The following is a 27,526-nucleotide window of genomic DNA, read 5'->3' as shown; positions in this document are numbered from 1 at the left end:
ATAAAGCTTTTGTGTAAAATCCTTCCCTGCATATATAGAAATGAATCATATCACATTATAGCTTGCTATGCATTCTTCCCTGAACACACTATGTTTTAAATTGCAAAATCCATTTTTATTTTCTTTTTCATTTGTCACCTCACCACTGGAAGGAAGGTTTCCTGGAGCGTATTCCATTGCATGCCTGACAATATCAAGTCTGTCTTTGATAAATTAGTATAAAAAAATTGATGATAAATGATTACATTTACATGAGGTCAATGAGCAAGTACAGGAGATAGAAAGCCTACATGATTCATTGTATCTTGTGCTACAAAACTCTGAGACTTTTTGATGAGAATACAGACACCAGTAAGCACTTAGCAGAGAAATAATTCATTTTTTTTAGTACTCTGATAATTTTCTGATAATTTGGATAAATAAACCTGATATGAATATGTCTTCTTTATTATCTGTTGTCTCACAATACAGCAATGTGTTGCACAGAGGCTGTTAGCCTCTCACAGTCCTTAATGTAACTTAGCCACTTAGAGATGAGGCACTGACAGATTTTCTCTCTGAGGCATTCTCCTTTTTAATTTTGAATTAGTTCACCACCCTAATCAATGTATACATTCAAAACATGCTTATGCAATAAAGCTTTAAAACTGGTGCAAGCATCTTATAACACTTTAGCATGCATGCATTCTAGAAAAAAAGTAAAAATACTAACATACTTGTAAAACATGTATAAAGCAGAAAAGCTGAGCATGCTCTGCAGGGCTGAAGCACTTTCAGGAGACCAAGGGAGGATCTGTAAATATTAAATGTTGCTACAAGCAGAGGGATTAACAGAGTAGAGCTCTTTGATCAATACTTGCAGCATCATGTATTATTTCCAACGGGCATGAACAGCAAAATGGTATTTATTGACTAAGGTATGCTACACATCATTGAAGTTTAATAAAAGGGGACATGAAATTCTCTCTTGATCAGGAGTAAGCCACTGACCTGACTGTAGCCTAATCAACCGTTTCTTGCACTGCAGTAGCACTTGATGGTTCCCAGACTCATTTTTCTGGGTGCTTTCCAAGACATAGACAAATCCAGTCTCTGACATCAAGAGATTAAAGTATTAGATAGTTTAAGATGAAATTAAATAAAACTGGCGCAACAGAAGTAATGGAAGTATGAGTAGTGAGAGGGCATAAAGCATAAAATCACTTGGGTTCATAGACTAATTAGGACTTCAATTAGGAGTTTAGAATAAGAAACATTCTGATTTAGTTTTCTAGCTTATAATAAGAAAGAGTTTAGGCAGCTTTTGTCCCAGTTTCATTGTATGCAGTTCTATGCAAGCCAAAAAGGAAAGCAAAATGAATACAGCTGGCAGACAGAAGGGAGTTCTTGTTGGGGCAAACCAGAAATGACCAGATCAGACTGATGCCCTGCCTGCCACAGACAGTGCTCCATATCCAATGTATATATAAGGAAAATTCCAGGAAGCAAACTGTAGACATCTGTGAAACAAATGGACGGTAAGAAAACATTATTCGCCCTGTCTCAATGTTTTTTATTGAGACCCTGAGTCTCAAATATATTGCAGGATTCTCACTCATTAATCTCACTGGGATACATATGAAATTACCTAGCACTACTTGGGAAAAATCAACCTGTGAACCCCACTCTGCTCTTTTAAATTCCACATACTTCCAGTAGCTGAAATACCTTGAAACAAATGGTATGGTTTCCACCCTTAAAGCAAAACCCTGCTGCACATACAACTGCCAACGAAAAGCACAGACAAGGAACTTCACATCAGTCATTCCTAGCACTAAGACCTTTTGAAGATAAATTATTGTAGCCCACTGTCCTCCAAGTCTGTTCCCAATCTCCACGTTTTTCTGTTGCTGTAGCATGCAATTTTTGTTGTATTTGTGATAATGCTTGGAGTAGATAACACACCAGACAACACCCCATAATAATACAAGTGCATTAGTATATAGTCCAGGAACTGTATATATACCTGTACAGGGGCAATCCAGACAACAGATTTAGAGTCCACATGAAACTCTTTTGCTCTTGTTCTTGAACATGGGTGAATTAATCTCACAACAGTCAGCACCTGAAAATTGTGCTTGCCTGCTACTGAAGAGACCAAACTCTCACTTAAGTGCATGGAGAGGTATTCCAGTGCACAGGAGCTCAGCTGCCTCCAGACCCATCGCCTCCAAGGGCTGAGCTCATTTCCCATAGTTCATAACCTATATTTGGCACTGCTGAATCTAAACCTGTGCTGCTTATTTGGAACTAGGTAATCGGAATAAAATGAAATAACTTCTCCTCAGAAGGGAACTCTCTCAATTTTCCCTTCACAGCTGCACTTTCTGTTACTCAATTTCAAGGAAACCAAAGTGACTGAATGCACCTGACCTAATCTTTTTAAAGGGCTCATATATGGCTTTCAATCTCTTCCTCGCTGACTGACATATCACATCCAGGAAGCAAAGAGGAGCTTCCCTTGTAAACTCTGAATAAACTTTTCCAGTAAATGTATTTCTACTCCTATTTCTAAGAAGGGAAAAGGTTATTCAAGTAGACAATTGCTACTTCTGAGTTTCATTTAGCATATACCTCTCATGAGGTTTCTAAGTGATACATGTCAAAAGCTAAATGTGAAATTCCAAAGAAACCATAAACCACTTACCTAAAATGTCATTTATTACCAAAGAATGATTCTGGAAGATAAATCCTTAAATGATCATTTTATATTTTCTTCTTTTCAAATACGGTCCTCCTTTCCCTGACAAAGCATTTCGAGTCCTCTTATGCAGTTATAAGCTGTTCTTAAGGTTCTTCAAGTGTTATGATAACACTTTATGATTGCTTTCAACAATCACACATAATCCTAAATACCTATGAGAGATTTCACAGAACAGATTTCAGCAGTCACTGAAATAAGAAGTCACCAACTTCAAAAGGTTGCCACCTCAAGCTACCAGATTGCCTTTTTTTCTATATCTGGTTTAAAAGATACAAACAACTCTGCCATGCTAAAAATAAATGAAACCAAATAAAAAAGCGCAATGGTTGAAAATATAGACAGAGGAAAAGAAATTACGAACAATAAAAATGAAAATCTTTTCCAGCCCTCCAGCCAGCCCACAAGAACTCCTCAGGGCATCTGATGGATATTGTCTTGGCTATAGCAGGACTGATTCCCAGAATACATTGTGGACATCAATTACATGAAGTGATGAAAAGAGGATGAAGAGAAGAGGATATATGCACTTAAAGAGGAACAAAGACATCAGGAGTAAGTGAAAATATCCTGTAGGAAATTTCTAAAGGCATAAAAGAGATGAATTGGAGAGACTCAGAGAGACAAAGGACAGTGTCTGCTGAGGTAGGTGGTTAAAGGCAGTCCATAGGTATACATTCAATAGACAAAAAACTAAGGAACAGTCATGTTGATGAACCTCCTTGCCATGAAACTCTTTCCCCCCTTTTTCCCTTTTTAAATATGAATTGTGTACACAAATGTGTGTAAGGAATTTTAATGAGATGCACACTTTAAATGTATTAAAATGAATTATGTAGAAAAGCAGTAGGAGAGCAACAGATGTGCAGATTCAAGGGTGACATGCTTAGTTTCACTTGATGAATGTTTGTTTTGTTGCTTTGAAAAATTAATGTAATGAAATATTTAAAGTGAACAAGAAACTTTAAAATTAACTTGGGGGATGGATTACTTCCTTACAAGGACAGGGTTTTATTAAAGAAAATATGCTGCTAGCATTCAAATCAGGATTCTGTGAAAAACCATTAAAATAAGCTAGATATTTTAGGACTGTCTTACAGGCAGTGTGCTCTCAAAGCATGGTATAACATCTCTTAAAGACCGTGAGACCAGCAAACAAAGTCTTCACAGTGAACTTACAGGGTGGTTTCTCTGATTTAAAAGGCGGTGATATGATAACCTTTAAAAACTTTTACAGGCTAATAGAACACCAAGGCTGTCCACTGGTCCAGAAAAATTCTGGACCACTGCTTTTACCTGTACCAGATAGAGCCAGTATTAATTCTAGAAACCCCATTAACATGCAATCATTTTCCTTCCATGTACTTAAACAAATGAGGGAATTAGAAAATTATGATAATTCACTCCATCCCATATTTCTGTTATTAAAAGTGTCCGTTCTCTTGTCTAGAGCATGATTTTCTGAGGTTTATGTTAAGCAGTGAAGCTTTCAGTTGTCTTTACCTTTTAAAACTATCTTCCGATATTTAAATTGAGCTATCTCACCAAAAGGGCATCTGAAAACCAGACAAGAGGTTCTCTACCTCAGCTCTTCAGCTTTCACTGGCAACAGGTATGGGGGAATCACATATGTCTGCCTGATTCCTCATTGCAGTCAGTATAGCATATAGTGAAAAAGCAAATACCAAGCCTTTGACTTCCGAGCCCAAAGTCAAATTCCAGAATTGTAAATAAGAGTGAGGCTGTAAGGCCCAGTGGAAAGTGATTGTGAATGAAGCAACAAACTGGAATTATTGATTTTGCCAACAGCACCTCAGGGAATCAGAAAATATTTAGTTTTTACAAAGAGAAAGCATATTCTTGAGAATATCCAGCCCCTCCTCCATGAGAAAATTGTTCATGAGGCAAGTAAAGGAGAACAGAGGAGGTTATGATGACATAACTTGCATGCCAAGCCTTTGAAATGATAGCCTCATGAGAAAGAAAATGAATCAAAAGGATTCTTTGATTTTTCCTTTTTAAAATAAGACCCCAAAACATCACATTGTCCAGTACTATGCTCTTTACCATTTAGAATGGCTGCCAGCCAAGAAACGCAAACTAACCACGTATGAATGATACGTGTCAAGGCTGTTTTGCAAAAACAAAAGAACTTTTTGTGCCCTAATAATGCTCCCTGACTCTAAATCATCTACGAAGAGCTTGCTACCGGTAACAGCACCAGCAGCAATAGAAAACCTTCTGGGTAAAAACATCTAAATGGCATAAGACGTGGAAATTGTATTATTTTTGTAACAATTTAACCTCAAACCTTATCTGTGTATCTGACAGACACCCTCCCTCTCCCCTATATCTTGGTCCCCTATAAACAGCATCAACAACTAGAACAAATTTTCATGGCAGACTTTACCAAAATCTATTTGACTTTCATGAAAATTCAATTAAACAAAAGAGTGCAATTATCTGTTTACTGGCAAACAGGCAATCCACATTAGTTCAGCTCTGCTTTGCTGAACTGTGTTCAACTGCTCAAAGCATTCACATGTTTCATTACAAGATTTCATCAGACACTCCTGGCTCCAACACCATGGCTCAAAAAATAGAATGCACAACGTCCACTGCTCTCCACATTTTGGCTGCAGCTTAAAAGCTGACTGTGCCCTCTGCAGAAACTCTTCACAAGTATAGCAAAGGTTAGGACAGCTCCATGCATATATGGTTTGTATTATCGATATTTTATCCAGGCTACTTCTTCTTTCTCTTTTTTCAGCATGGAAAATTGAAAATTAACTCTTGTGGCTTTGCTTTTGCCTTACTTCAATTATGATGCCTAAAAAAATGAACAATATATGTAGTATTTTATACTCTATTAACTACATGCAGCCTTACATGCTGGTGTAACTTCCCACCAGTGCACACAAAGCCACCCTGTCCCTGCATGGCTGAGCTGGCATCCACATGCTGATGGCACAAGATACATCTGACTGAATTGCCATTTAAACCTGAAACTCCTGACGGAGCCAGAAAAAGCCTTGATCCTGGGAAATGTTTCAAGTGAGCTGTCCCCCTTCCCGAAGCAGACAGATCTCAGATCTGAAATGTCATGCACAATTACCCTAGAGTCTTTGACTCTGAATCTCCAAATACCTCCTGGCATTATGCAGGCTCTCCTCTTCCCCCAACAATGTCAGGACTTGATTTTAGTGAAATATAAAGATTTTCCTTTCAGAAGTAGTCGCTAAAATGAGACCTATGACTTAGTATAGGAAAAAAATATTACAACATTGATTCTTACAAATAAGCAGAAGAAAGAAAACTGTTAGGAAACAAATAGCAAGACTGCCTCAGCATACAGGCCATCTAAAGATTTCCAAGCGGCTTTTTATTAAGTTCGTGTTTGCGACTTGTCTAATGAAGACAAAATATCCTTCTTTGTGATGGTGGAGCAAAAAAACATGGGCATTTGGAATTGGGTTTGTATTGTGATTCAATATTGTGTATTACAGTTGCTGTGTCATGCTTGTGTTGTGATTTCCACATATTGCTCTATGAATCTTACAAATCAAAATCCCATGTAACATCAAATATCTTCAAATACCTACATCTGGCATTAAAACATTGAACAGTCCTGCTGCCTCAGACCTGTTGGAGAGCCCACAGTTTGTAGGCCAGGACTGGCAATCACCAAGTTTCCTTAGCTCTACCTGGATGAGGAGCTCGGTGAATTCTGTGCCAGCAAGAGGTATCTGGAGGTATATGGGGTTCAGGAAGTAAGGCAGTGTGGCAACTCATGGTATCAAGAGGTTGCTTTGGTGGCCACATGGTGGCAACCATCTTAGTGACCATCAGAGTAGTCTTCTAATGCTCCATGTCTGCAAGGATACATGGAGCAAGCAGGATTGAGGAAAGCAGAGGCTGCTGTCCTTCAGCTGGCATGCCAAAGAGACACTTCACTGAGCCATGGACTGGATCACTTTGCTTGGCAAGGAAAGGCAACAGATTAAGAAAAGGGACACCAGAGACAACATCTTTGGCACAAGTCATCACCAGTGCTTGTGTAAATGATGATGGGGTGGACCCTGTGAAGCAATGCAACAGAAATGAGCCCAGGGAGGTGGGCTCATCAGCATTCCCCACAGGCATGTGTTCCCACCCTCACTGTGACCAGGAAAGAGGGCTGGTCATACATGTGATGAATGGCTTAAGGTCACTGTGCAACATCAATGATCACTAGTGCTGGTTTGAGATGGGGGTGGAAAATCACTGAGGCTCATCCTCCTAGGAAGAGAAAATGGGCACAGGCGAGGTATGTGCTCATAATTCAGTGAAGAATTTACAGGTGACCACAGCCTGGTTAAGAAAGCTGATCTGAACTCAACACAAAGGACACCCACAAGGTAAAGAGCCCTTGCTTTAGATAAACAGCACTACCAGTCGAATGGATCACCTGTTTGTATAAATGGAGTTCACTGACTTAATCCAAAGGGTGTCAATGTCATCCTGAACCATGGAGGAAATGTCTACAAATTTCTGACCCATAAAAAGTATAACATACAGGCAGCTAATAAGAGAAACTTGGCGGGGGGGGAAGCCATAGTTTTGAGCTGGCTTTGAGCCACATGTTCCTCTGCAGTGACTGGGAATGTTCACTGTCATGATAGTGAAGGATAAGACTGGCACTGGGAATCATGTTTTTATTGTGATTCTGCAGTGTAAAATGATTGCCATATCATGCTTGTGTTGTAGTTTCAGCTTATTGCTGTATTGCTCTTTTAAATCATAATGCCACATAATGTCAAGTATCTTTAAACAAATCTGGAACTCTTCTCATGTGAAATGTCTGAAGGAACCAGATCAGAAAGTACTGGACCCGGACAAGCAGAGTCTCTAGAGGAATAAATTTTTTGTGGGCTGTTAAAATGATACTACTTAGAATCTAGGGTTCAGAGATTCCAAACTTTCCCCTTTTTATTTTTGTACAGTGAAAAAACAATAATCATAAGGAAGAATATAAATAGAGTAGATTAAAATCTTTTCTCTCAACCAAGCAGTAAGAGCCATGGGAAAGCAGTGATGATGCCACTAAGTGCTTATTCCCCAGCATCCTCTTCCTGTGAACTCACAAGCCCAAAGACATTCTCAGAACTGTCATCTCACTGCGCAGGCAAACGAGCAACCAATTTAAAGGCAAATAAGGGTGAGAAAAAAGCATTAGGAAAAAAAGGAGGTGAAGTCCTTTAACCAGGAAATTAAATCCAGGATCTGACAAAAGCCTTAAGCATGTTTCTAATTTTGGCAAAGGAGGAGATTGAGCATCTTAAAGACTGTCTTTTTGTCTGGAATAGAGATTTGAGATTTCCAAACAGGAAACAAGCAGAGAAAAAAAAATTTCAATACACAGCAAAAAGCATGAAACTGAAGACCAAACATTAAAAGAAAAATTTATCAGGATATTGAAGTCAAGGGGACTTGCTAAAAACTGGATGTTTTTAAGACTGACGCAACTTTTAAAAGCTAGCACGGAAGAGGAGGAACTGTTTTAAGTTGATAGATGTTTTCCAGCTCTTAACATGAGAAAACAGGAAATACCTAAGGAATTGTTATTTTGGTTTTGGCAGATATTAGGGACAGACCTTTAAAGTGCCACAAGAGCAAAAGGATATCCTCTTGAAAGGAACACAAGTCCTTTTCTAAGAGCTAAGCTCAACTACAGAAACCTGTAAAAATGAACTAAGGTAAGTGAATGTTAACATTCATGGCTCAATTCCCCATCCAGCTGAGCTGAGATCTAATTCCAAAAGACAGGTATTTCAGCACAAAAGCATATGCCAGCAAATTAAAAGCAGTATGCAGCTGGAAGATGCAGGCAGCAGTGGTCTCAAAAATCAGCACACAATTGTAAAATATCAGGAAACCTAATTCCATAAAATGGATTACCTAGGAAAACAGATTCATAATCACTAAAACCAAAATAAAATCCATCAAAACCATCAAAATGAACACAATCTGACTTTAAGAAGCGTTAATAAGCTTGAACTAAGATGGAGGATTAAAACCCAGATTTCTTTGAGCTTTGCTAGTGAAAAAGTATATGAGAAAGCTATGCATTAATTATTCTTATTATTCTTAGCACTCCAAACTTCCTGCATGGTGTCTTCTCTTTTTTGGTCTCACCTTTGCTATCAAAGAATTGCCAAAAATTTTTCTGGATATTATTCTGTGAGCTAATTCATTTGTAAGATGGTCAAATATTAGGGACATTGAATGGCATGGAAATAAACATGCATATTAAACAAAAAAAAAAAGTCAAAAGCATTCCAAGTATAAAAAGAACAGAAGTGTTTTTACTGTAAGTGGATGTCAACATACCTCTAAAGATTTGGCAATTCAGAACAATTCAGGTAAATTGATTTTGATCTATCCAAATTTTTTACCTTTCATTTCTCTTTAAGAAAAAGATAAAAACCATCATCCAAAACCTTGGCAGATGTTAGAAAATGAACTTTGCTCTCTCACCCAGATGATCTTTTATTCTTTATATAGAAGGCTGAGACTCAGGAGACCACTGCTATTTGGGAAAAAAAATCAAGCATTTATTTAAATTTTGAGTAGGGGTTGTTTAAGTATGTACTAAGAAACCTTTCTCAATCAAGGTCATCAATGAGATTTCAGGGGGCAAATAAACCCTATATATATATTTATACACATATACACAATCCTGTGAGAATCAACTTTAATGGAAAATGGGCTTGCCAACAATTCTGGCATGACAGGTGGGAGCACAACTCAAATTTTCCTAGGTTGTTGGACTGTATCTTCATCTACAAAAAGCAAAAATGCAAGGCATATTCAAGTCAGCATATTTCACATGTATCAGAGCTCAAAAAGCCCAAGCGAAAGGGATATACCAATACAAGCAACTGTCATAGGGATTTAGCTCTAATGACACAAACTTGTTATCAAAAGAGGTTATCAGAAAACAGAAGGCTTCTGCTGTCTAATCTGTCACAGGCTAAAACATTAAGCAATTTTGACTCTGCATTGAGAAAAGGACACAACAGAGAGGCTCTAGGTTGCAGTCATTGGTGCCTGGTCTGCCTACCAAGAGTGGAGGAATCTGCACTGTGTCATCATCCAGCAAAACCCTTCCTTCAGGAGTGGGTAAGTGACAAGATGCAGATGGTGTCTGATCCAGTGCTGCAGGCACAGGACATGGAGATGCAGGATTGTATTTACAAGAAGTTCAGTGCAGCTGAGGCTGCTCAAAACCCACGGAGGAAATTTTTGAAAAGCTGGCATAAAAGAGATGGTGACAGCAAGGCACTGCTAGCTGCAGGGAAGACACACTGCACTAAGCCTGCTGGGAACAGGAAAGAATGATGGACAACCTTTTTATTAATTGAGATATTTTCCCTCCAAGGTGCAAGGAAAGTGAGATACAGTCAGGGGTTCTCTAAGTAGTTGCTTGTGCAGGTTAAGTTAGTTCCTACCAAGAAAAGAGTAATTCAAGAAACAATTAAAGAAATAACAAAATATGCATTAAACCAAAGACCAAATTCCTAAGAGCTGAACTCCCTCACAGAAAGCATGATGTGTGGAGTTTCCACTGTGGTACCTAATAAAGGTCTCTGCTCACAGGTGTAGTAGGACTGACATCCCAACGAATCTGGCATTGTGTCTTCCCCTGACTAATCTTTCTCTGCAACATTCCTCTTAGATGTTGTACATAAACTATCGATAGACCCCAATTCAGAATCCATCAACTGTGTTAGATAGCTGAGTTACTTCGATTTCGTAACTAGTGTTTGTAAGTTCTGACAGCCACATTTAGTTTTATTAAATGTACTTGTGCTGGCTAAAGCCTTTCCCAATACCTCCTTAGGGCACTATTACAGGTTTCAGATTGAGACTGGACTGCTCGGGAATCACTGTGTTCCTGGAAAAAGAGCTAATTAACAATGGCAATCTTGCACAGCAGTTACCACTAGTCTTTGCCCATATTGTTTTTTCCCTGCAAAAGGTTAGAAGCATGAAAATAAATAGAATTTATTCTGTGTTTGTTATTGGAAGATATGTAGCAGTCAGGCAGAAAGGTTTTCATGTTCACTGCTAGGTACAGGTTCTGATGCATGAGAAATGGTAATGAGATAACAAATTAGCCATTGATTCAGACACATCAGTGATGACTGAAAGCCATTATGTGGTGACTGCTCTTTTCTGGGGGTCTGTTTGAAGTATGTTGGTGGTCCTGATGTATTTCCTGGGAGAAGAACATCTGTTGAACAAAACCACTACCAAATCGATATAATTAGCATCTTTTTGAAACACTTGCTTTAAAGGAAGGGTGGATCTTTTTCCTATTCCTGAGTTGATCTTTCTTGTGTGACAAATAGAAGGTTTCAGCTTCCAAGTTGTTTTTGCTGGATGAAGAAACAATTTTATTTCCCAGGTCTGACAGTCTGGCTCTAGCTATTAATTTTCATACACTTGGTTATATTAATGTTGATTAATGGTCAATAGTTTCTGTTAAGCCTAAAAGACTTCAATACCTCAGTATCCATGCAAATTAATGGGACTGACATACCTCTCATACAAACTAGTTTAAAAAATGCCAAAAATGTTAAATTAGCAACAGATACTGGAGGAGTAATATGAAGCCCACTTACAGAATAAGCCTCCTTTATGTCACTACTCTGGCATTCAGAAAAACTTTCTGGAATCAATGATCACACAAAATGATCAGAACAGCAGAATCCTGATTCAGACCACTCCTTATGTACATTTTTAGGAGTGCTGAATATTTTTTACTCTTCCAAAGCCAACAAGCAATGTCTTGGGAAAAAAAATATAAAATTAAATTTAAGGCACATTCCAATCCCAATACCTTAAATATTTTCCACCTTCAACTATCATTTCCCATCTACGTTTCTTATTTTCTTAGCACTGAAATAAAATCCCACTTTGGATTCAGTAGACAATGCTACACCAGCAGCCTGGGTCATGAGATACAGAAAAGGACTATTTTGGGTTGAAATTACAGGCAGGCAAAATATATATAAATGAAAAACTGCCTACCAACACCTTAATCACAAAAAAAATGTATTTAAGGTTTTTAATGACTCTTTCTTCTTACACTATATGCAACATGCTGAAGTAAAGATAACTCATATGGAAAAAACTGCTCAACCTGAACTTGTTGAGTTTATGGGAAAAAAATTGCTCAACCACACACCTTGGAATTACAGCCTCCTAAGGCAAAGGCAAGTTTCTTGGTGCTACTGCTCACATTCAAGAAGAATACTCTGCTTTCAAAGAATCCAGCTCACTTTTCCCTGGTTTCCATTAGAGCCACCCTTGGGGCTAGTCTAAAATAAGACAAATTAGAGATTAAAATAACCAATGGCATCAACTCCTACATCAATGAAATGCAAGCTCTCACAATATATTTACTCCTATGCTACCATGATTCTTTTGAAAATTCCAAATGCTGAGGCTTTCATTACAATGTAATGTAAAATTCAGCTGATGAAGAATTTCTCGAAGGACAGCACTTGGAATGGCAAGTGCTCATTCATTGTGCTGTTACCATGAGTGAGGTTGGAGGGGGAAATCCAGACAAGAATACAGTTAGCAGGCTGCTGGGTCATATTGTTTTAATTTGAAAACATATCTCAAATTTTTATAGTATAGACTCTAAACTAAGAAACTTCACATATGGTCACAAAGTTACAGTATTTACTGAAAGAGGGATAGAGGGAGAAGGAGGGGAAGAGGGGAGAAAGGGCAGAAAGAAAAAAAAAAAGGAAGAAAGAAAATGAAAAGGGAGAGGGAAGGAAAAAGACAGGAAAAGAAAGGCTCAGAATCAGTGAATTCATTGTGTAATCAGTAACCTAATTGAGAAAGATGCTGATTATATTCAGTAATACAATACTGTAACTCAGAAGCCACCCATGCCAACTGGGATATATTTTTTAGCTGATTTTTTGGGATTTCTTTTGTAGTTAAAATTTGCACTTTTTGAAATGTAAAAGCCTTATGTGAAGTAAGGATTGTTAAACTTGGTGTTTGAAAAGTATTTTTTTCATACCATATCTGTGCAATCTAAAAGTTAAATTACTCCTTTGCCCTTTTTCTCTCAGTTTTTGGTTTCTTTTTCTCTGCTGAACAGCAGCAATTCCAAAAATACTATATACTGAAAGATTATATACTGGGTGGTAGGGTAAAGGCTACATATGAAATGCTGCTTTAATGAGCTTTAACAAAAAGGACAAATGTAAAATCAGATATCTATCACCTTTCCCCTCCCTCTTGATGTCTCTTATATTGTAGAAGATAAATTGCAGACACATCATAGACACTGAGGCAGCCCAAGTAAAATGTAGGCTGCTTTGCCCTCCTTTCAAGTTCCTGTGATTGAACCTGGGAAAGACCTTTCTATGATCTTGTGATCAAATGTTGCCATTCAAACAAGAAAGGCTAAGAGTAAAGGCTAAGAAATGGGGCTTTTACAACTGCTCAGGACTGCTGCCCAGCATAATGACATTGTTGCTGTGACAAACAAACAAAAAAATCAAATAGAATCTTAGCCTCCTGCTTTCCCAGTGCTTCAGTGCTTTCAAGGCTGAATTGCTTTTCTCTGTTTTGCAGTACCATTTGAGAAGGGAGAGAGAGAGACTTTAGGCATGCAAGAAGCTCCTGGTATTCAACATGGAAAATGCTATTGTGATACCACTCATCGTACTGTGTCTGGATGAATCTCAAAGGGAAAGATCTTCACATGCTACTTCAGACACTTCATGTCACTTCATGCTCACAGGTAAAAGCCTGCAGAAGAGTCCTCAACGCTCCTCTGGTGGCAAGGACAGGTTTACTTTTGGAGGGAGGGAGAGAGGGACACTGTGGCAGAAAAGCAAGACTACAGAGGGAGGACAGGCCCTGTGTACTTTTTCCCATTATATGTGTCTTACCTTTTCCATGACACTCCCTTTCTCCCTGCAAAGTCCTTCCTAAAGGCGTCAGCACCAAATTTTTCCCAAAATGCTTAAGGACACACTGAGCACCTGCAGGATGACTTCTGTTCACAAAATTACTCAGAAGTTCGGATACATATTCTCTCTTTCCAGCTACCAAATTTTTTCACAAGCTCTTCCAGTGAAAATGACTTTGTAGAAAACTCCCTGACGGGACAAACCCAGCTGAGAGCCTCCATGAGGCTGTCTGCCACCCAAGGGTGCTTGAAGGCACCTTGCCTGGATGTTTGTCGATTTACAGCAGTGTTCCAATACATGTGAAAAATCATTACTCCCATTTTATTGGGATATCTGAAAAGTCTATTCCCAGAGGCTTCCACTTCTGGCTGAAATACAGATGCCCAGAGGAGTGTGTAAAAAACCATCTATTTGCACGTTGTTAAGCTTCAATAAAACTTTTCTGTTCAGCTTAGTTGGAATTTACAGGGTAAAGGTTCAGACTGAAATTTCTGACATAAATTTCTCTACATTTTGAATTTAAAAGTGTTCAATGTGAAAGCAAGCGGAAAAGTGTGAGGGAGGGAGGAGGAAAGGAAGAATTTTTCTATGAAAGGTCTGAAAGAGAAATAATTTTCCTCAGTTAAAAAAAAATGATCATGTAAACCACTTGCTGGGTATTATCATTATTGAGCATAACACGCTATGAGCTCAAGTGGTTAGTCTGTGCTCAGCCTTGCTCAAGTTGGCTTTTTAAATGAGTTTTAAACTAGTTGGCTCAGGTGTGACACACTATACTGCAGCAGTAGGGTCTGCAAAGCAGATGTACTCCATCATTTAAAGTGTCCTGAAGGGACTAATAAAGTAATGCAGGAGAGGAAGAAACAGGAGGAGTTGTGCTACTGCTGGCCGCAGCTGATGCAAAAGCAGAATTCCTCCCTGAAATCTGAATCACGTACAAATTACTTTACAATGTTCCACATTGTTTCATGCTCTGATTTGCATGTTTTTTATTTATTTGCATTGCTTTGTTTTAAATTGCCAGCCCTTTAGACCTAAACAATCTGAAATTCAAGCTGTGAATCTTTCTGGCTCATAAATTTTGCCTGCCATAACACCTGCGCAACTCGTCTGTCTTGTCTCGGATTTTACAAGTGCATCCAAGGAACAGCACTGTCCCTGGACCAGAAACTTGTCGACGCTTCTCCTGCTGATATATGAGGCAAGACAGTATTCAGTGCACACACTCTCAGCTGTGCTGGTTATGCTGCAGCAGCATACAGAAGGGACTTTTTGGTTCATAAACTAATATATCCACCATTTCGCATAAAGATTTTCTGAACTACAAGATTTACATAGTCACTCTTAACAGCAAAAGATGCCTATGAGTTAAAAGAAAGAAAAAGTATCTATTGAAATTAGTTTAGATAAACTGTGGCACAGTTCATTGTCACTAGATATTATGAATGTGAAAGGAATGCACTTCTCTGTTTATGCTGCAGACTTTTGGAAATCTTAGGATAGATATGACAGGTGGTACTGTGACAGGAAGAAAAAAGGAATAATAACCTTTTCTCATTTATATGCCATATTGTTCTCTAACTTTCATTCTTACAAAACAACTGAAGTATTCTAATCCAAACAGCAGGAATGCCATTTTTTACATCATGACCTGCATTACTGTGATATCACAAACAAACTGATGTTATGCATTTTTTGTTATTTCTAGTTAGAAAGTAATAAAAAACCCCAACCCTGCTAAAGACTTTCTCCTTAATTTTACAGCTAGATTACAAAACTCAGTATTTGATCATATAGCTTTTTGAAATACAAAAATATGGGGTTTTTTTCCTAGGAAGTTACAGGCCAGTACAAGATCATATGAGACACAACATAAATATGTAGCACTTCAGATCTTTGAGACTGTCCCCATCATTAACAACTTCATATATTTCTGGAAAAGCAGGCTTTAAATGATGTCAGCATTTGGTCTTCTCTCACACAGCTTTCCTCACGAGCTCAAATTACATGACTTAGCACTGATACACACCTCCTAATATCTTAAATACAAACTGGCTCAGCCCTCATTCCTCCAAGAAATTAGTGCATAACAAGTACTGGGGTTTACTGGGTAAACAAATAATTCTGTATCCTCCTAACCAAAGGAAGTCTTTTTTTGAACTAAATGTAAATGAGAGAAAATCTTGAGTAGCTGGGAATTTTTCTTTTTCACTTTTTGGAAAAATATTCCTTGCCTTTAAAGAATCTAAAGAATATGCAATCTTAAAAATCCAACAAATCTAGGAAATTGGAATGGATCTTTGCACCGTGACATGGCAATATGTGCAATGATATCAGAAGCACTTACAGAAATATCAGCACAGCAAGGACAACTGAAGGTTACATAGACATAATTCTGAAGAAATATAAAAAAAAGGTATCTAAAGACAAAGAACCCTGTTTTGTTCAGTGGTTCAAAATGACACACTGAACATTTTAAATTCTCAAGAATGTCATGAAGCAAAACAAATATAATCAGATTTTAATGACTGTCTTTGAAAGGAAGGAAATTTGCAAGTCTAAGAAACACTTGATTTCAGTTGAAGTCACAAGCTATTGGAAATCTGTTGCTGAAGAGTTGGTACACGTTGGATAAACTACAAATGATGTTTGACCAAGTAGCGGAAGGAGGGCAAAGCCAGGAGCCTGTGCTGGTGGTGTGTGACAGCTGTGGGTCTAAAGCAGAGAGCAAAACATGGAGCCCTGATGAGGATTTGGCCACATCAAAGAAGCCTGCAAGAGCCACAAACCAATGTCATGGAGATCTAACCACGGAACTGCTTTCTAAGCAAAAGGTTTTGTATTCTCCAATAACTCAGTAACCACTCTGCAGTTTCTTGCTTAGAAACTCCATCTTTATGACCATCTTCTGCAAAGTCCACGTGGTCTAAACTATTACATGATGCCTGATAAATGAAACACTCAGTTCCCTAAAAATACTGTTCTGAGAGCTGTACATACCACCCAGGCACTTCTTGACATCCAATATGACCCAGACAACAGGTCCACAGAGCCCATTCTGCACCAAACTGTTTGTCAGAGAGACCTGAGCTTGGGATGGCACCTGCACATTGCTGAGGGCATGGGAAGCACCTGGGGTCCAAAGCAGGACAGGGTTACAGTGGCTTCATGGTTATCACCAAGATTCAAGCCAGGAGTTAAAGATTTTAACTGCTTTTCAAAGATGAAAACTTTGAAAGAAGATGAAACCAACAGAAGTTAAAAGAATGTTCAGAGGGTTCGTGATGTAAAAGAAATTTCTGCTAAAAATGAGCTGAGCTTGTGCATTTATGGAGCACAGAAAGTGCAAGATAACAGCAATCCCATAAAAAATGACAGCCAGAAACTGGAAGCAGGAAAAATAAATAGAAAATTTGTTAAACTATTATTTTTTACAAAGGTCTTTACATGGATCATATTTTCTGATACAATGAGGAAGAATTTATATAGTGCAGTCAGCAGATAACAATGAAAGTATTTACAAACCTGAATTTTTAGAAGGTAGAAAGTATAAAAGATTCAGATAACATTAATATCATATACATGAAAGGAAATGAAAATACAAGTGAGAAAATTAGAGTTTTTTTAATAAAGCCAATTTCTGAGGATAACAATATGTAAAAGATAACCCCCTTCTTAAACTAGCTTCACTGAGTAGCAAACCTGTATTACCAATAGCAAACCTGGCAGAATGCCCTTTATTGTATGTTCTCTGTAGCATTCAACAAATATTTTAAGATAACTACAAACCAACACCTAGGTTATGGTTTTGGCTGCTGTTCCATCTCGTTTAAAATGTCGAAAACATTTACATATATAGAGACAGCTAAGTAAATGCCCAAGAATAAATATTTGGAAGAATGTTTCAGTGTTTTATGCATATAAATGAACAGAGAATTAAAAAAAAAATAAAAAAAAGAGAAAGCACCAAGAGACAGGGGCTGAAAAGTTATCAAGCAAAACATTTTAAGTCCATGCACTCAGAGAAACAGTTTACACCATCACCAATGACAAGCAAGATAGCATTTGTTCATCCACTAAGAGAAAACCAGTGGAAAGTGCTGTTAATATCCATTTCACAGTTAATCATCAACTGGAATACTGGAATTTTAGGCACAATATCCTATTAAACATGTTGCTCTAAATAGAATATTCCAAGTTCTAGGTCTACTTCTCTGAAGTGCAGATTCACTATTTGAATCTGTTTCTTCATGGTGGAAGAACCTGACAGATGTCCTAAGAGAAACATTGAAACTAAGGAGAGAGGCAGAAAATATCAATTGATTTTGGTAAAATGAGTCCATTAAAAATAAACAAACAAACAAAAAAACCCCCAAAACACATGTCCAGTAACGATTAATGCAAGATATGAAGATATGAGGTATTTGCAAATACATCTGCATTGTTGCAGACAATGTCTTTCTATTTAAGAGTTTTTACTGTACTGAAAGTCAGTATCAAAATGACACAGTCACTTGTTACTTGTGGGGCTCTTAACCTACACAAGGATAATAACCTTCTTTCTTTTTGTCAGATATCTGGAATTAAATTAGAAATAAGAAAAAGAAGATTCTTGACCATGTAATGTAGCACTCATGCGTCTTACTTGCTTTAAATTTTCTCTGAGATAGCAACTGGCCTAATGTCCTCTGGCAACTCAAAGTATTTACAAAGCAAACAAAATTTAGGAGGTACTATAATGACTAGAAAATGCTGTGAGGGAGCATAATGGACATACCAGCAGAGGATAATTACCACAATTGAGGCATGTTCCTGTAAAATTCCAGAGAGAAAAGTAAGAACTTGTTAAATTTTTGCATTTATTCAGAAAGAGAAAATGAAGTTATCTAAAGACATCCAAGGATACTAGGAGATGAACAAAAACTCCGTGTAAATATTGTACCCTAAACTTGCCCATCGAAAGAGAAGCCAGTTTTTACTGAGAAACGAGCTAGGAAGTTTTAATGGAATTCGGTGATTGCAAAATGTCATAGATTAGCAAGATTTCACAGGAATTCTCCTATTCACCAACAAAAATATGTGCCGTACTGACAGACTGAGAGGGAGCTACCTTCATTACTAGTAGTGCTCTTCACATATTGTAGGAGACGTAGAGCACTACAGAATTCATTTGCTGACTTTCATTGTTGCTGTACCAGGCCTATACAATTAGCTCCACATAGGGCTGCACTCTCTGTAGGATGAAAGTACACCCCGTAGGCCCTGATCTATTTATCTCAGGAAAGCAGTGCTAATAAAGGGAAAACAAAAAACCATCACAAATAAAACCCACTAAAATAACAATCACTCAAAGCTACTCAGAATATTTATGAATTTCACATGGAATATACCAAGCATTGAGATGTTGCAGATTTCTGGAGACGACTGTGCTTTCTCAGTCTGAAAGAAATGCAAAGATATTAACTAATTATTTATGGGACAACCAATTATTTTGTGCTGTACATCTAAGACTGAACATCATTAAATGCTTATTAGCTGAACAAGCAGGACAGTGGAGCAATTCCGTTTGGAATGGAATGAAGCCAAGGAGTTGGATGGAGAAGGCCCCTTAATGAGAATAATTCACTAACACAGACACAGTGCTGCTCAGTTTACCTAGGAACTACACAACAGACCAGCAAAATGTTTCAAAACACAGAAAATAACCTTTATATTGTGACTGGGTTGAAGCAGAGGGATCTGGAGCTGCCAGTGCTCAGTTCCACAATTTTTAAGAAACAACAGACAGTAATTGAAGTTATAAAGTCAAAGAAGGATGGATGTGTTTTTGCTTTCAGAAGGTACAGAGTACAGAGCCTCCAGAGTGCCCTGAGTGTCCTCCTTTCCTTGCAGTTGTAACATTGCTTTCCTGCTGCATTGCTGTTAGGGGTCAGCTTAGATGCGTGACTCTTGACTCGACTCAAACATCCAGGTGCACAACAGTTACTCTCTTGTAACTTTTTTCTAACTTACAACAACAACAACAACAAATCCCAAACTCAAAAACAACACTACCAAAAAAATTGCAACTATATTTGCATCTTATTTGCCAAGAAAAAACTAGTTGAAGAAGAGCTCTGTATTCAAAATTAATGTTTGAGATAACTCTCAAGATCTGTCAAGGGAAGACAAAAACCAAGTCATGGCCCATGGTTTATTCTGGCATGAAAGCCAGAGCCATGGAGACCAATCTTTCTGCTCAGCATTGTGTGAAAGCTACTGTCTTGGATTGATGTTATGATAATCCTTTATCCCCTATCGTTGGCTTATATGCCCAAGAAAGAAAAATGTGTAAAAATGTGTGGTCCTGTCTCTTTAACTGCACCCAGCCGAAGAGAGAAACGCGGGTTGTTTTGAAAACATTTTCCCCAAGCCTCGCTCCGGGGGAGGATTCGTCGCCCGGCAGAGACTGCGTGCTGGACGGGGGTCGGAGTGAGCTCTGTTCCCGTTTTTTTTTCCCATTTTTTTCTTTTTCCTCGTTTGGACCCCTTCTCTTCGATCTGCTTTGCCACCCGGAGACCCAGGAGGGCCAGAGGACAGCAGAGCTCTCCAGGGAGCTCCACCCGGCCCCGGGGGGGGGGCGAGGAGGAGAGGGGCTGCGTCTGAGGAAAAGGACTTTTTAATCAGGTTGAATAACTCCTTTTCACCTTGGTTTCCCCTTCCCCTGTGCCTTGCAGGGCACTCTGCGTGGTTTTGTCAAATAAATAGTTTTTTCTTCACTTCCATCTAAGAGGTTCTGTTGTGGGTGGGGGAGGGGGTGTCGGGGCCCTTCGCTCTCGGAGGAGAGAGAGTTTTACCATTAACCCGGGACAGCTACCTACTCCACTCCTTCCATCATGACTTGATAATCAGGCAAAACTGCCCCTGAAACACATGAACTTTTTATCCTCTAAACATGCTAATCTCACAAACATACATCCCACAGGATGTATGGTGACACATCACCAGGATCACATCTCAGGGAGCCCATCTGGGAAAGACAGCATGCATGGAAGAGAGCTGCCAAAATGATTTGTCTGGTCCATAATCCCACTGCCTCAGGCCAGTACTGCATGGCCAGCAGCCAGGCTGATTTCTTTCTTGATGGGCCACATGCAGCCTTCTATTAGCTGGCAAACCTGAACCAGAACATTAGAGCTTGGATGAGAGATGTGGAAAAAAATGCAAAACCCTTTCAGTTCACTGCTACACCTGGTAGAAATCCATCTGAAAATCCAAAATCAATGTAATCTAACCCTAAAAGGATTGATCCATTTTCTCTCTCAGTAAGACCAGGCCTTTGAGCAGCAGAGGTTAATAACAGATAGTGTTGCATATTTCCGCTAATGTTCTTTGGTTCTTCATCTTTTAACTAATACCCATAAAGAGGTCACAGCAATAAACTAGAGATGATTCTCCTTCTATGCCAATTACTGAGATGCTGGGAGGATCCTTTTTAGATTATAACTGTGATTTTCCAAGCACACTAAGGGACTTGATTTTCCTTCCTGCTTCATGCAAGACACTTCTATCTTTGCGGAGAGGCTTAAATACAGGTTTATTGCGCAGATGTAGAAACAGAGTACAAGCCTTAACAGGAATCTATGGCAAGAAGAAACTAGGAGTGAATATTTTTTTGCACTGGATCAAAGGTAAATGATCCCTTGAATCAACCCAACTGCTAAGGTGATCATGTTTTTACCCTGGCTTCTTAAGGAGAAGAGGAATGAATACAACAAATCTTTAATTATGCATACAAAGAGTGTCCCACTCTAATAACAAGGCACAAATAGTCTCTCTTGTGTGGACCAAATACCCTATGGCAAGTTCTAATTATCTGTGTTTGGAGATAAAAAGTCTGTCTCCCAAAACTTGAGGACAAAATGGGATCTTACAGATAGCTCATGCATAGCTGAGAGAGCTCAGTTAATGCTTCAGTGACTTTGTCCCAAGCTGCATTATGCTATATCCACATCTGAACAGTACTCAGGAAAATTAACACCCTTAATACAGTCACTTCTCAAATAATCCTCATGACTTAATGCGATCTGACAACAACAATCATGAGAGAAACATAAAATACAATCTTTGCATATGGACACCTTTAAGAAATTAAGAGCTGAATCGTGTCCTTTAAGAAAGTATGAAAAGCTATAGCCATTAAAATCCAATTTCAGTGTATCTCTTGGAACAGAGGTAAATAATCATGCTATCTTATCAAGACTCCTATTTTGATGTGTGACATTATTAATGTTGAATATCCACTACATTCCCGATTAATTTAAAAGTTAAAAGTTAATTTAAAAGTTAAAAATAAGAAAAAATGAAAATAATTTTCATTTTATAGCTTTCATTCATTACCATATACCTTTCTGTCTCAAGCAGACTGTGTAAGAATATTCTACTTTATTTCTGGATCTAATGATGTGTGCTCTCTGAGACAACTGGGAATGTGACGATGGAGCAGGCAGCCTTGCAACAACAAAGCTGGACTTACTGATTCCTTGCTATTCACACTCTTTCCATTGGGTGTTGCTATGATATTAAACAGATTCCTACTGGGACTCAAAGTGTGCATACAGAAAGGCAAGTCAAAGGTTAAAGTTCTCTGCCTATGTTGCTCTGCTCATTGTTCTATGCAGCCCAAGTTTGTTGTACTTCACAAAGTTGGTGGTGTAATTCATTAGCTGGTGCTGAGAAAAATTGTCAGTGACTATGTTTGAAAAAGAAATCTTAAAATGGAGTCTCGCAGCTTGTACTAAAAGCTTTATATTCTTTCATGAAGGTGATCTGACTAAAATTTATATGTACATTGCAGCATTCAATTACTGTACACTGTAGCTGTGCAGATGGCTTTCTTTTAATTAGAGTATTTAGTACATCTTCTGCATAAAGAACCAGGCAATGAATAAGAAGAAATTTAATGAAAGTAGCCAAAAAAGGAAATATTTTAAAGAAAGCTAGGGAAAAAAAAAAGGGGGAGGGAGATAACAACTTAGGACACAATTCTTGCAAGTATTTCCTCTGCTCACTTAATGCAGCCCTTCAGACAACCTAGAGGAGAAATCTTTGCAGATTTGTGGCCTTGGGGAGGTCTTGTCAAGCTGTAAGTATCAAGCAACTGACCACTAAACTTTGCACAGCTGATGGACACACAGATGATAGCTAAAGATTTGAAAAGCAAAATAATAGCTGGAACTTGGCTTTCAATTTGGCATGGAGACACCAATGAATGTGTTCCATGGGCATTGTGAGAAAACATCAGAATTTCATTAAGTTATGGCAAATAAAAATGATATAAAATAATTTAATATTTGAAATATCCTCAGTATTAACAGCTACTGCTGTTAATATTGGTAACAGTAACTAGCAACACTAAGTAGTAACTGTAATGAATATAAGGCTTCTACAACCTGAAATCCTGGATATTTTATAACCTATAATGAAGCTGCTAAGTTATGTGGACTCTAGTCTAATTGGAAAAAAAATAAACCAACATTCAAAAGGAAAAAACACAGTAAGGCAAGATGATGTTTATATGTTCTTCAATTTGCTGCTGTCAGGCATAAATGCTTAAAATATACAAACCTGGGCAAGAAAAAAGTTGCTATGGGTCATACAGGATAGGCTTCAACCAGGCAAATTATATGCTCTCTTACCAGGGGCAGGAATTTTAGCCACTCTCAATATAAATTCCAATTTTTCTGTATTCTAAACTCTTCAGTGAATTTTAAATTCCATAATGATGGCTAGACTTACCTGGCAGACCGGGTGGGGTTTTCAGATATTTGCCATTAAAATGTTGAATTACTACTTCACATTTTTCTGTAGACTCCATTCTGGAAAAGAGAAGAGAGTGGGATATGGGTAGAGGCAATATGTGTTACTAGCCTGTTATGGAAGCACTCAGTCAGCAAAAAACAAAAAGCAGAAGGAGAAAAAAAGGACAAGCACAGATGCTGAGAGAAATCTTCAAAGCTGTTCTTGCTGATTTCTGCAGAGAAACTGGTTGAGCCCAGAAATGTGGCTCGTGAGAAGAATCTGCCACCCTCCCTGCCTGCAGCTGCACTCCCGGCTGTGTTTGAGCCACAGCCCTGTCAGAGAACAGTCCCCTTTTGGCTCCAGGGCATCACCCTGAACAAGGACATGCTTTATGCTCTCACGTGCTGCTTGGAAATGCAAAGGACATATTTCGAGCTTCCTTGTGCACCCAAAACAACTTCAAATGGTTAAAAGAAATGAATTACAGGATTTGGAGGACAAGGCAGCTTAAACAACAATTATTAAGGATTACAATGTTAAAAAAGCAACCTGCTAAGACAGACTTTATAGTAAAACCAAAGACAATGCATATATGCCTATTACAACATACAAGCCTAGAGAGGAGTTGACTTTGCTACAGAGGGAGTATAGAGACTTCGAAAAGAGCAAAGGGGGAAATGGAAAGCTAGTAATTTACTAGAAAAGTTGTGTTTAAAAACCATGTCCACTGCTCCTTCAACACACCAGTGCTTACCTCCAGGTATTCTCCGCAAAATAACTCTGCTGACATATATATTGCTTACTTCTCACCAGTCTATACCATTTTAAAATGGATTTATCCACTACCCTTTCTGTCACACAGTTTGGGGACAGAAAAAAAACCAAAAATCCTGCTTGCCCATTTAATACTTTGAGGAAGTCAGTCTATTGTCCAATTGTTTCAGGTGAAAGTGATTAAAATTTTCCCCTTTCAGGTTGTATCACTGTGTATCATGTGGGCTGGGCTATTTCTACAAGCACAAAAACAGCGACTTAGATTGTTCACTTTGGCTTCATTCAGATTTAACTAAGCGAATGTCTGCACTGAGTCTTTAGAGACTCTTGTCTCTGAAAGAATAAATGCAATAAAAGTCTGTTTTCTGTAGCTTCAGGCACTCGGTGTCAAACCATGTTATGTTGCACCACACAGCAGTGACAATTTCATTTTAATACATGGGGTACATTTTAACAAGCCAAAGCAGTCCCTGCAAAGAATGCAATATATAAGCTGCCAAATGAAAGACTCAGTGCACTTCATGCGTTTTATGTGGGAAGAGAATAAAAGTGAAACCCACAGTGTTCTGGGATAAAAAGGCCATCATTCGAATAGCACTCTGAAAAAGAATGTGCACATTTTCCTCTCAAGTTTCACAATTAACGGCTCTCAAATGCCATTGCCGGCTATCCGTAATCTGGCGCACGCTTCGCTTGAAACCGACACTGGCATTATCGACTCAGCCTGAAAAGGCAGCACAATAGACAAAGCCCTCTGTACATGTTCCCCTCAGACGTGTTGCTGAGTAACAACTGCACCCATCCTTTGCCCACCCCACCTGGGTCCTCAGTGCTTTCAGCAACATGTGCTCCTGGGGGTGGATGTTCCTCCCGGTCAGGCCGAGGCTGTCCAGGCAGCCACTAGGATGGCGTCTATACCAAGGCCACCAAAACATGAATTTAATTTACACTAGTCCACAATATTCCTTTTCTTGGAAAGAACCCTTTCAAATTGTGTTCTTCAGGATGATTAGCTCACTGACTGACTGGGAAGAATTAGGGTTATAAAGCAACTAGATATATTAGCAAAATTGTCTGATACTTGCCATAGAAAGACCCTGGTTTTAGTTGAGTCAAAATTCTGATCAATATCAACCACTTAGGTGGCAACGTCTGTGGCAGACACCTACACGTGAGCTGAACCTATCAGAACACACTGATTCCAACACTGCTCAATCTCTTCTTTTTTTATCCATAGAGACAACCTGTTTGGCAGAGACCCCAAAAATACTTTTCTTAGGTCCACATTAATAAATTCCTCCTACTTTTCCTTCAGAAAGCTGTGGCACTCCTCTACTGTAGAATGTGCTTTGAATTTTTCTTCTCATATGACACAGAAATGTTTCAAAGTGTTGCTTGAGACTATTATTTAATAAAAATATCACTAATGGAGTTGTTACATATTAAAAGTTAGCATAGAGGGTAAAGGTTTTTTATAAAAGAATGTCAGCTGAGCACAGGTAAATTTGGAAGAAGAACACACTTAATTACATACTTTTAAAATATTGATGTTCCTTTCATAATTGATAGAACAAAATATTATAAAATATAATATTCTGGATAAAAGATAAAGATCTTAGATGCTTCAAAACCTTCTAGTGAAAGATATAGATATTCACCAGTCTTGCTGGAAAGGGAAGGAAAACAGCTTCACACGATAATAGAAATTTTGTTCTGATTAGATAATTTGTGAAGTATAATTTTCAAATTCCTTTCAACTGTATATTTTTGGTGTTGATTCTAAGAGGATCTAAAATAATAATTAATGTTTAAATGTAATTTGGAGATAACTATAATGCACCTGAGTATTATTTTGAACCAGAAAGTGCACTGCAGAAAGAAAATAATTATCAAAGCCATAGGCTTTTACAATTATTTTAAAGGTACAGAAAATGATATAAACCCAAAGGAACTAATAAAACAATGATAATTTATTTTTACCTGTGTTTGTGTATCTCCCAGTAAGTTGCAAGGTTCCCAAATACAAAATAAATAATGAGACTGTCTATATTCTATTCAATTTGAAAAGAAATAAATTTTTAAAAATCTGAAAAACTTTCTATTATTTTTTTTCTAGTTAAAGTTTTTAAACGGAAGATATTTCAATATAACAAGTAGAAGAAAAAAATCCAAACCAGTGGATGCTTAAACAAGTATCAGAAGCAAATAATTTGATGTTCACATCTTGCTATTAAATATTTACTTAAGATAATTTTAAAACTTTGTGTTACTTTCTCTACAGACCACAGTGGCACCAAAGTAGTCATTATGTGTTGTTAGAAGTAAAAGGGAACATTTAACATGGAAAAAAAAGGAGAGAAGAAAAAAGAAGAGAAGAGAAGAGAAGAGAAGAGAAGAGAAGAGAAGAGAAGAGAAGTTCTTTTAAAACCCCCCTAAAGTGCTTATACATGCTTATTATAAAGATTGATACAGTGTCAAGAAGCAACTTAATAAAATTTTTATATAAGGAATAACAAGATGATTACATAATTATTACCTAAGAAATATTCAGTACCATGTAATTACCAGTGAGTGGAAAAGTGTGGGTTTGGTTTACATATACCCTATAGTCACTTTGCTTAATAATAATAATGTAAATGAGAGTCAGGACTATTTTTTAAAATATATCTGGAGTAAATATTTAATGATTAAATTGTTACTACCACATTTATGCCATGACCAACATATGAATATTGTTTACATTTACAAGAACAGGAATAATAAATCTTGGACAACAATGTTTCCTTCCTATTTTAAGGCATTTTGTAAAGATGGAAGAATGTAGGTAGTAGCAGTATTACACAGCAAGGGAGTCCAAAGAACAGGGACCACAGTCGGAATACACACCAGAGAACTCAATTTCTTTAGCATATCAAGAAGATGACTAGGGCAGTCTGATAGCACTGCATAAGTACCTTTGTGGGGAGAATAAACTAGGGAGTAAGTGCTTCTTCAATCTTCCTGGGAAAGCTGTGACAAGAACCAGATAAATTTGAAAAAGAAATTAAGCAGAAACATTTAACTGCAAGGAAGATGATCTACTAGCAAACATTAGATTGAAAAGAGGAGGTTCTTTTTTCTGGTTGACATCTTTGAACCACTTCTGAAAGCCTTATTTTAGTAAAACACAAGTATTTTCTCAATATTAGGTAACTGGGAGTGTTTCAACTGCCTATGATATAAAAGATGTAAGGCAAAATGATCT

At 37.9% G+C, this 27,526-nt stretch overlaps 1 protein-coding gene across 9 annotated transcripts in view; it reads right to left on the bottom strand.

Annotated features, from left to right (window-relative positions):
• RBMS3 (RNA binding motif single stranded interacting protein 3) overlaps positions 1-27,526 on the bottom strand; it is a 713,047-nt gene that overhangs the window by 122,063 nt on the left and 563,458 nt on the right. For all 9 annotated transcript variants that reach the window (XM_085051163.1, XM_085051162.1, XM_085051159.1 and 6 more), the window contains one exon: positions 23,506-23,585. In XM_085051163.1, the coding sequence (XP_084907289.1) occupies positions 23,506-23,585 (80 nt within the window). The remainder of the gene's footprint in view (positions 1-23,505; positions 23,586-27,526) is intronic.

The sequence above is a fragment of the Lichenostomus cassidix genome, chromosome 2 (assembly GCF_008360975.1).
Source record: "Lichenostomus cassidix isolate B80296 chromosome 2, HeHo_3.0, whole genome shotgun sequence".
Taxonomy (NCBI): domain Eukaryota; kingdom Metazoa; phylum Chordata; class Aves; order Passeriformes; family Meliphagidae; genus Lichenostomus; species Lichenostomus cassidix.
Note: the sequence above shows the minus strand (reverse complement) of the source record. Positions and strands in the feature narration are given on the sequence as shown.